Consider the following 10,718-nt stretch of genomic DNA (forward strand, 5'->3'; position numbering starts at 1 on the left):
ACCATGGACTGCAGCATGCCAGGCCTCCCTGTCCATCACCAACTCGTGGAGTTTACCCAAACTCATGTCCATTGAGTTGGTGATACCACCAAACCATCTCATCCTCTGTCGTCCCCTTCTCCTCCCACCCTCAATCTTTCCCAGCATCAGAGTCTTTTCAAATGAGTCAGCCAGTCCATCGCATCAGATGCCCAAAGGATTGAGTTTCAACTTCAACATCAGTCCTTCCTATGAATATTCAGGACTGATTTCCTTTAGGATGGACTGCATGGATCTCCTTGCAGTCCAAGGGACTCTCAAAAGTCTTCTCCAACACCACAGTTCAAAAGCATCAATTGTTCGGAGCTCAGCTTTCTTTATAGTCCAATTCTCACATCCATATATGACTACTGGTAAAACCATAGATTTGACTAGATGGAACTTTGTTGAGAAGGTAATTTTCTGCTTTTTAATATGCTGTCTAGGTTGGTTATAACTTTCCTTCTAAGGAGTAAGCGTCTTTTAATTTCATGTCTGTAATCACCATCTGCCGTGATTTTGGAGCCCCAAAACAATAAAGTCTGCCGCTGTTTCCATTGCTTCCCCATCTATTTGCCATGAAGTGATGGGACTGGATGCCATGATCTTAGTTTTCTGAATGTTGAGCTTTAAGCCAACTTTTTCATTTTCCACTTTCACTTTCATCAAGAGGCTCTTTAGTTCTTCTTCACTTTCTGCCATAAGGGTGGTGTCATCTGCATATCTGAGGTTATTGATAATTTCCTGGCAATCTTGATTCCAGCTTGTGCTTCATCCAGCCCAGCGTTTTTCATGATGTACTCTGCATATAAGTTAAATAAGCAGGGTGACAATATACAGCCTTGACGTACTCCTTTTCCTATTTGGAAACAGTCTGTTGTAATACTGGAGTGGATTGCCATTCTATTCTCCAGGGGATCTTTCTGCCCCAGGGATCAAACCCAGGTCTCCTGCATTGCGGGCAGGTTCTTTATCTTTCGAGTCACCATGGAAGTCCCTACATATACAGGGGAGTTCTGCTTTATTCTGGTAGCCAGAGTTGCAGTACATTTGGTTTTTTATTATTATTCAAAATATTCAGTTTATTCTGCCTTATAGAGGGGCTACCTTCAGTGCCAACCAGATGATATAAATGAATGAAACAGCCTGGTGACAGTTCCGAGGTATTCCTGGAGACTGTGATTTTATGTTCAAGGCAAAAAAGGGACCTTCCCAGTGCAACTTCTGCTCACTTCCTTTCCCTTCCCTTCTAGAAGTGCTAATCCCAGGAACACATCTCAATAAACATCCTGTTTGCTAATTTTTATCTCTGGGTCTGCTTGCTAGGGAACTGAAACAGTCCCAAAAAGCAATTTGTAATTCACAACAGTTAATCTGAGAGCTGGAAAGACTGACTGAAATTTATTTTTCATCTTTAGTGTATAATAAGTAGGAGCTTAAACATAAACATAGAAAACTTATGGAAATGAATCTGTAGAGAGAACTGTGAATTTTATCTAAAGTACATTTATTCTTTGCTAAGGATTTTATGTCACTTATACATCAATATCTGCTTTATTTAAAAATTTAAATAACACAAAAGAATGTGTTCAGAAGTGGGTTTCCTATTATTAGTTTTTGCCGATCCCATTGAAAACCTATTTATACAAACAGAGATACATTCTTATTGAATACATTTGCATCACATTTATGTCTTTATTCACAAACCCAGCTTTAGTTGCACATTTTTTTGTTCTGATGTTTATTCAAATATTATTTTTTGGCCTTCAGGCAATGTTACATCCCTCCAATACAAGGTAAGTATATTATTTGACAGATTTGCTTACATATTTTTTATATTTATTGTTGAGAACTGTGAATGCATGTTTCCCATCAGTTTTTATGAAGAAATCTTGCCAAGTGCATAAGAAATCTATCACTTTTCTAAGTCAGCCAACTTCACTGTTAAAAATAATATTCAGGTGATTCTTGGGATTTTCTAGACATATAATCATGGTGGTGAATAGCCCTCAGCCTCAGGTATGCCTCAGGTATTCCCCAGATTCATTCGCCAGTTACCCAGGTGGTAATCACATTATTAAGTCAGACTTACGGGTATTCTTTCATCCCTGCCTTGCTTTCCCACTTCCTCATGTGTACTTCCCAGAATTTCCCCCCACTCCCAAGTGAACTACTTGCACTCACATCTTTGTCTCAGTATGTACTTTAGGTGCAATTCAAACAACGACAATAGATGTTCAGCAAATATTTTTAGCTGATTGATATTAAATCAGTGATGGTGGTTACTTCTCACAAAAGAGATCTAAATTGGGATGTCTGCAAGTGAAGAGAAACAGTGTCAACATATGTGTTCACCTCTTTTCTATCATATCTGTTTCTGTGTTTATACAGTATATGTATCCATGGTGTCCTATAGGTAAGTTCCACTCTATGGATCAAATTTGAACTTCCACAAATGTGTTTTATCAGGTGACACGTTGCTTGCCACATAAACAAATGTGGTTTTCGTCAAATGTAACCATGATCCCTTTGTTTGGAATGTTTCTTCCACTTTTCTCGACCAGGCAAAACAGACATATTTTTTAAAGGACCATTACATACCCATACGTCATCCAAGAGCCTTCATTTACTTGACAAATATTTGTCACTAATGTGCTCTGTCTCAGTAACACAATTAAATTTTATAGTTCATGCCTTCAGGGTGTCTGCATACCAGAACTGAAATGACACAAAGTAACTGTGGTTCAGCAGAGAGTGCAAAATTCAGAGCACAATGCAGGGACAAATTGCATTTGAACAGGGTAGTTAACCATTGGGAGGAAGCATCAGGGGAAACCTGGGGTATTGATAGAGGAATATAGTTTGCAAAGATAATGACAAAGATGAAACATTCCAGGAAGATGGAACAGCTTCAGCAAAGGCTTGCAAGCTTTATTCTCCACCTCTTCCTCAGCTGTCCTAAAACACCTTGACTTCTGTTTAATCTTACACAAATTTTTTTCTTTTTTCTCAACAGTTCTATGCTTCTTTGGCCTATTGCTTAAAGAAGTATTAAGAATATACACTGTATTATATGCTGTATTAAAGATTCAAAACAAATATAAGATATTCAGCACAATGCTTAGTGAACTCAGCATAATGCCTAGTGAATTTAGCATAATGCATAGTAAATACAAATGATAAATATCATTATTCCTCAGATTTTATTGAAGATGTATGGAACATATCCACGTACTATATATGCTAATTCTAGTTCTTCAGTTAAAAATAACATATGAAGCTCAATCTGGTGTTCTATGACATCCTAGAGGGGTGGGATGGGATTGGGGTGGAGGGCAGATCAGAGGGAGGGGACATATATACATACTTATGGCTGAATCACATTGTTGTACTGCAGAAAGCTACACAACCTTGTAAAGGATTTATCCTCCATTTAAAAAATAAAGACTTAAAAAAATAATGTTGATGTATGGCAAAACCAATACAATATTGTAAAGTAATTAACCTCCAATTAAAATAAACAAATTTATATTAAAAAAAAACTGATTCTTTTGAAAATGAAAGTCGCTCAGTCGAGTCCAGCTCTTTGTGACCCCATAAACTGTACAGTCCATAGAATTCTCCAGGTCAGAATACTGGAATGGGTAGTCATTCCCTTCTCCAGGGGATCTTCCCAACCCAGAGATCAAACCCAGATCTCCCACATTGCAGGCGGATTCCTTTCTGGCTGAGCTATCAGGGAAGCCCTTCTTTCAGCTATTGCCAGACTGTTTCTTATGCATGTGTCTCATTCAAGTATCTACAGGAAAAAGATGAGGAATTATCTGTTAAGTTCTCTTACTACCCAACAGAATGTCTTGGATCCATATTATTGAAGGCTTAATAACTCCAAACATGTTTGTAATTCATGAATGCTTTTGTAATGAAATATCCTGTGTACAAGTTTGACAACTAAAAGGTAAATCAAAATATCCCATTCATGTTACCAAGCCTGGGAGACACAGTAAAATGTGTTTCTTCTACTTAAAAGCTGTGACTATAGCTAAGTGCTTCTGACAGTAAAGCCCAAACAGACACAGAATTTGAAAACTTGTTGTGGTCTAACTATCTTCCTGACCATGCCTACAGAGTGTCACAATCATCCATATTATTTGTGGGACAACCTCCCCACAAACATCTTTCTTCCATATCCTTTCCAGTGCTTCACCTTATCAGCACATGTTCCCCTCACCCTTGACACCAAAATATACGAGTCATATAAGAAACTTGTTCTCTCTGATGTTCAGAGAGCAGTGACAGGAGAGAATATCACATTCAAACAAAAATGTGAGAGTTATATGACTAATGCTTTGTTAAGACATTGAACACACCAGGAGTAACAGTGACACCCACTAAGGAGAATTTGGATATGGCTTTCAATTGGACACAAATGAGCATATCAGGAAAAGGAAAAGTGTTATTTTCTCCAATTTGTAATACTGCATGATAAACACACAACTATGTAATTAAATGATCAATTTTCCTAGGAGGGTAAACAATAACAAGGAAATAATGATGTCATGATAGCAGCTCTTCTGCAGGGTATAAAGGGAGCTGTGGGTGGAGGAGACACTCAGACTCAGAAACTCACTTTCCTGGAAACTCACCCAGAACCTCCACCCTCTGACACCATGGTCAGCTCCTGCTGTGGCTCCGTCTGCTCTGACCAGAGCTGTGGCCGAAGTCTCTGCCAGGAGACCTGCTACCGGCCCAGCTACTGCCAGACCACCTGCTGCAGGACCACCTGCTACCGCCCCAGCTGTGGTGTGTCCAGCTGCTGCCGCCCCGTCTGCTGCCAGCCCACCTGCCCTCGCCCCACCTGCTGCATCTCTAGCTGCTACCGCCCTTCCTGCTGTGGGTCCAGCTGTGGGTCCAGCTGCTACAGGCCTACCTGCTACATCTCCAGCTGCTGCAGACCCCGGTGCTGCCAGCCTGTGTGCTGCCAGCCCACCTGCTCTCGCCCCACCTGCTGCATCTCCAGCTGCTACCGCCCCTCCTGCTCTGTTTCCAGCTGTGGTTCCAGCTGCTGCAGGCCTACTTGCTGCATCTCCAGCTGCAGACCCCGGTGCTGCCAGTCTGTGTGCTGCCAGCCCAGCTGCCCCCGCATCTCCAGCTGCTGCCGCCCCTCTTGCTGTCGCTCCAGCTGCTGCCGCCCGAGCTGCTGCCTGCGCCCAGTGTGTGGCCGGGTCTCCTGCCACACCACTTGCTATCGCCCCACCTGTGTCATCTCCACCTGCCCCCGCCCCGTGTGCTGTCCCTCCTCTTGCTGCTGAATCTCTGCTTTGAACATTCTGCTTCCTCATTTCCTCCCTCCCCACAGTTGGAGAGTTACTTTTTAACATGTGGAGGGTTCAAGAGAACTGGTCTCTTGAATTTCATAAGCAAATACGAGACATATTGAGCCCATGTTCTAACTTCTGTCCTAGCTCCCTCTCTTCTAAATGAGATCACTCAAAATCTCACAGGAAATTAGTCTCCCAAAAACTCCTCCCTTTTTCTTCAGCACATCTATTTTTCGTACTTAAGGAATTTGTCTCCATCACTTCTGGGGCCACTGATTTTTCTCTCTCTGACATAGAATTCCAATGAACTTTTTGAGTATTCTTTCTTATGTCTTCTTATTTCCATGAATCAAAATAAATGTCCTACTGGAACTGAAAATTGAATCTGATTGTTACTCTTTTTCTTTTTGTTTAAGGATTTACACTTTGATCAAAAGTAATTGTATTTTACCTGCACCTGAGAAACAGCACTAATTAATCAACCTTCAATAGAGGTCAAATGACATTGATCACTGCCTACTTATGTCTAGAAAATAGATAAATTAATCATTTTCTAGTCATTAGCGGGGAAAGGAGTTAAACAGAAGTGATAGAGCATCTATGAATATATTAACAGGAGGAAAGTTTTGAAAAGACTTAACACAATTTATGATTTTAACAATACCAGCTTTCAGGGTTTTTTCACCTATAAAAGCACTGCATAGATAGTTTAGTAAAGTCTATGTGTATTCTACTTCGGGTCACATGCAATGATTCCTTCATCCATATACAGACTAAAAATGTTAGTCATTCAGCTGTGTCCAGCTCTTTGCGACCCCATGGATTATAGCCCACCAGGTTGCTCTGTCCATGGAATTCTGCAGGCAAGAGTACTGGAGTGGGTTGCCATTCCGTTCTCTGGGGGATATTTCTGCCCCAAGGATCCAACCAGGTCTCCTGCATTGTGGGCAGATTCTTTATCTTCTGAGCCACCCTGGAAGCCCCTACATATACAGGGGAGTTCTGCTTTATCCTGGTAGCCAGAGTTGCAGTACATTTGGTTTATTATTATTACTATTCAGAATATTCAGTTTATTCTGCCTTATAGAGGGGCTACCTTCTGTGCCAGGCAGGTGATATAAATGAATGAAACAGACCTGGTGACAGTTCCTAGGTATTCCTGGAGACTGTGATTTTATGTTCAAGACAAAAAGGGACCTTTCCAGCGCCATGCTTAGATGTCCACTGAAACTATCCCAGCTTGATTTCTCCAGCTGTCCACTTCTGCTCACTTCCCTTCCCTTTCTTTCTAGAAGTACTAATTCCAAGAGCACTTCTCGATAAACATCCTGTTTGCTAATTTTCATCTCTGGATCTGCTTCTTAGGGGACTCAAACAGTCCCAAAAAGCAATTTATAAATCACAACAGTTAATCTGAGAGCTGGAAAGACTGCCTAAAATCTAGTTTTCATCTTTTAGTGTAAAATAAGTGGGAGCTTAAACATAAATGTAGAAAACTTATGGAAATGAATCTGTAGAGAGAACTGCGAATTTTATCTAAAGTACTTTTATTCTTTTCTAAGGATTTTATGTCACTTATACACATACACATGCTTTTTCTAAAAATCTAAATAACAAAAGAATGTGATCAAGTGAGTTTCCTATCAATAGTTGCCAGTCCCATTCAAAACCTATTTTTACAGAGATACATTCTTCTGAGTGCATTTGTATGACATTTACATCTTTATTCATTAACCCAGCTGAATATTCATTAACCCAGTTGAATATTATTTTGTTCTGATGTTTATTCAAATAATAACTTTTGGCATTCAGGCAACGTTAATGCATTTCTCCAATAGCAGGTAAGTATATTATTTGACAGATTTGTTTATGTATTTTTTATATTTCTTATTAAGGACTGTGAATACATGTTTCCCATTACATTTTATGAAGAAATATTGCTAAGTGCACAGGAAATCCATCAGTTTTCTAAGCCAGCCAACTTCACCGTTAACAATAATATTCAGTTGATTCTGTGGGATTTTCTAGACATATAGTCATGGCAGCTAATATCCTCCAGCCTCAGTATGTCCCCATATTTATTCCTCAGTTACTCTGGTGGTAACTGGTAACCGCATAATTAACTCAGACTTGAGGTTTTTTCTTCATTGCTGCCTTGTTTTCCAACTTCCTCATGTGTACTTCCCAGAATACCTCCCCGCAAAGTGAACTATTTGCACTCACATCTTTGTCTCAGTATCTACTTTGGGTGAAATTCAAACAAAGACAATGGATGTTCAGCCAATATTTTTAGCTGATTAACAGTAAACCAAAACCAATACAGAATTGTAAAGTAAAAATTAAAAATAAATAAATAAATTAAAAAAAAACCAAAACAGTAAACCAGTGATGGTGGTTACTTCTCACAAAAGAGGGCTAACTTGGGATGTCTGGAAATGAAGAGAACCAGTGTCAATACTTGTGTTCACCTCTTTTCTATCATATCTGTTTCTGTGTTTATACAACAAATGTGTCCATGGTGTCCTATAAGTAAATTCCATTTTATGGATCGAATTTGAACTTCCATAAATGTGTTTTATCAGGTGACACGTTGCTTGCCACATGAGCAAATGTGGTTTTCCTCAAGTGTAACCATGATCCCTTTGTTTGGAATGTTTCTCCCACTTTTTTCCACCAGGCAAAACAGACTATTTTTTTAAAGGACCATTACATACCCGTAAGTCATCCAAAAGCCTTCATTCACTCGACAAATATTTGTCACTAATGTGCTCTGTCTCAGTAACAAAGTCAAATTTTATAGTTCATGCTTCACGGGGTCTGCATCGCAGAAGTGGAATGACAGATAGTAACTGTGGTTCAGCAGAGAGTGCAAAATTCAGAGCACAATGCAGGGACAAATTGTATTTGAATGGGGCAGTTACTCACTGAGGGGAAGCATTCATGGGAAATCCGAGGTATTGACAGAGGAATAGGAGTTTACAGAGATAACAACAATGATGAAACGTTCCAGGAAGATGAAAAAGCTTCAGCAAAGGCTCGCAAGCTTTATTTTCCACTTCTTCCTCAGCTGTCCTAAAACAACTTAACTTCTGTTTAATCTTACACAAGTCTTTTTTCTTTTTCCTCTTAACACTTCTATGCTTCTTTCCCTACTGCTTAAAGAACTAGTAAGAATACGCACTATATTATATGCTGTACTAAAGATTCAAAACAAATATAAGATATTCAGCACAATGCTTAGTGAACTCACATAGTGCCTAGTGAATTTAGCATAATGCACAGTAAATGCTCTACAAATGATAAATATCATTATCCCTCACTTTTATTGAAGATGTATGGAACTTGTCCACATACTGTATATGTTGATTTCAGTTCTTCAGTTAAAAAAAACATAGGAAGCTCAGTCCAGTGCTCTATGAAAACATAGAGGGGTGGGATGGGATTGGGTTGGCAGGGTGGATCAGAGGGAGGGGACATATATGTACTTATGGCTGAATCACATTTTTGTACTGCAGAAAGCTACACAACCTTTTAAAGGAATTATCCTCCAATTAAAAAATAAAGACTTAAAAAAATAACTGTCATTCTTTTGAAAATGAAAGTCACTCAGTCGTGTCTAGCTCTTTGTGACCCCATTGACTATATGGTCCATAGAATTCTCCAGGTCAGAATACTGGAATGGGTAGTCATTCCCTTCTCCAGGGGATCTTCCCAACCCAGAGATCAAACCCAGGTCTCCCACATTGCAGGAGGATTCCTTTCCAGCTGAGCTATCAGGGAAGCCCTTCTTTCAGCTATTGCCAGACTGTTTCTTATGCATGTGTTTCATTCAAGTATCTACAGGAAAAAGATGAGGAATTATCTGTCAAGTTTTCTTACTACCCAACAGAATATCTTGGATCCCTGTTGGCTCAGAATTGAAGGCTTAATAACTCCAAACATGTTTGTAATTACTGAATGCTTTTGTAATGAAATATCCTGTGTATAAGTTTGACAACTAAAAGATAAATCAAAATATCCCATTCTTGTTGCCTAGCCTGGGAGACATATAGCAAAATTATTTTTCTGCTATGTAAAAGTTATGAGTATTGCTAAGTGCTTGATACAGTGGAATGAAATCAGACACAGAATTTGAAACTTCCTTGTGGTCTAACTATCTTCCTGACCATCCAAGATGCCCACATAGGATATCAATCATCCATATTATTTGTGGGACATCATCCCCCCAAACATCTTTCTTTCTAATTCATTTCCAGTGTTTCACCTGACCAGCACTTTTTCCCCTTGCCCTTGACAACAAAATATACATGAGCCGTATAAGAAACTTTTTGTCTCTGAAGTTCAGAGAGCGGTGACAGGAGAGAATGTCACATTCTAAAAAAAAGTGTTAGAGTCATACAACTAATGCTTTGTAAGACATTGAACCCACCAGGAGCAACAGTGACGACCACTACGGAAGAAGTGAGATAGGGCTTGGACACAGGAGCATACCAGGAAAAGGAAAAGAACTATTTTCTCCACGTTCAAATACTGAACGGTAAACAGACAATTATGTAATTAAATGATCAATTTTCCTAGGAGGGTAAACAATAACAAGGAAATAATGATGTCATGATAGCAGCTCTTCACCAGGGTATAAAGGGGGCTATGGGCTGAGAAGACTCTCAGACTCAAGAAACTCACTTTCCTAAAACTCACCCAGAACCTCCACCCCCTGAAACCATGGTCAGCTCCTGTTGCGGCTCTGTCTGCTCTGACCAGAGCTGTGGCCGAGGTCTCTGCCAGGAGACCTGCTGCCGGCCCAGCTGCTGCCAGACCACCTGCTGCAGGACCACCTGCTGCCGCCCCAGCTGTGGTGTGTCCAGCTGCTGCCGCCCCGTCTGCTGCCAGCCCACCTGCCCTCGCCCCACCTGCTGCATCTCTAGCTGCTACCGCCCCTCCTGCTCTGTTTCCAGCTGTGGGTCCAGCTGCTACAGGCCTACTTGCTGCATCTCCAGCTGCTGCAGGCCCCGGTGCTGCCAGCCTGTGTGCTGCCAGCCCATCTGCTCTCGCCCCACCTGCTGCATCTCTAGCTGCTACCGCCCCTCCTGCTGTGGGTCCAGCTGTGGGTCCAGCTGTGGGTCCAGCTGCTGCAGGCCTACCTGCTGCATCTCCAGCTGCTGCAGGCCCCAGTGCTGCCAGCCTGTGTGCTGCCAGCCCAGCTGCCCCCGCATCTCCAGCTGCTGCCGCCCCTCTTGCTGTGGCTCCAGCTGCTGCCGCCCAAGCTGCTGCCTGCGCCCAGTGTGTGGCCGGGTCTCCTGCCACACTACTTGCTATCGCCCCTCCTGTGTCATCTCCACCTGCCCCCGCCCCGTGTGCTGTCCCTCCTCTTGCTGCTGA

The 10,718-nt window shown here is 41.3% G+C and overlaps 2 protein-coding genes across 8 annotated transcripts; both read left to right on the forward strand.

Moving 5' to 3' along the window:
• Positions 1 to 4,658: 4,658 nt before the first annotated feature.
• LOC120867159 (keratin-associated protein 4-8-like) lies at positions 4,659 to 5,723 on the forward strand. 4 transcript variants are annotated; one of them, XM_040245388.1, is made up of 3 exons: positions 4,659 to 4,825; positions 4,943 to 5,137; positions 5,171 to 5,723. In XM_040245388.1, exons 1-3 carry the CDS (start codon positions 4,689 to 4,691, stop codon positions 5,328 to 5,330), a joined length of 492 nt encoding a protein of 163 aa, XP_040101322.1. In that variant the 5' UTR covers positions 4,659 to 4,688; the 3' UTR covers positions 5,331 to 5,723. The 4 variants fall into 4 exon arrangements, with proteins under 4 accessions (XP_040101322.1, XP_040101320.1, XP_040101321.1 ...); XM_040245386.1 differs by having other exon boundaries at positions 4,659 to 4,993; positions 5,039 to 5,723; XM_040245387.1 differs by having other exon boundaries at positions 4,943 to 5,723.
• Positions 5,724 to 10,061: 4,338 nt separating this feature from the next.
• LOC120867155 (keratin-associated protein 4-9-like) lies at positions 10,062 to 10,718 on the forward strand. Of its 4 annotated transcripts, none has more exons than XM_040245378.1 (2): positions 10,062 to 10,256; positions 10,314 to 10,718. In XM_040245378.1, the coding sequence occupies exons 1-2, from the start codon at positions 10,062 to 10,064 to the stop codon at positions 10,716 to 10,718; spliced, it is 600 nt and encodes a 199-aa protein (XP_040101312.1). The 4 variants fall into 4 exon arrangements, with proteins under 4 accessions (XP_040101312.1, XP_040101313.1, XP_040101314.1 ...); XM_040245379.1 differs by having other exon boundaries at positions 10,062 to 10,228; positions 10,316 to 10,718; XM_040245380.1 differs by having other exon boundaries at positions 10,062 to 10,198; positions 10,307 to 10,718.

The sequence above is a fragment of the Oryx dammah genome, unplaced genomic scaffold (assembly GCF_014754425.2).
Source record: "Oryx dammah isolate SB20612 unplaced genomic scaffold, SCBI_Odam_1.1 HiC_scaffold_8, whole genome shotgun sequence".
NCBI classification, from domain to species: Eukaryota; Metazoa; Chordata; class Mammalia; order Artiodactyla; family Bovidae; genus Oryx; species Oryx dammah.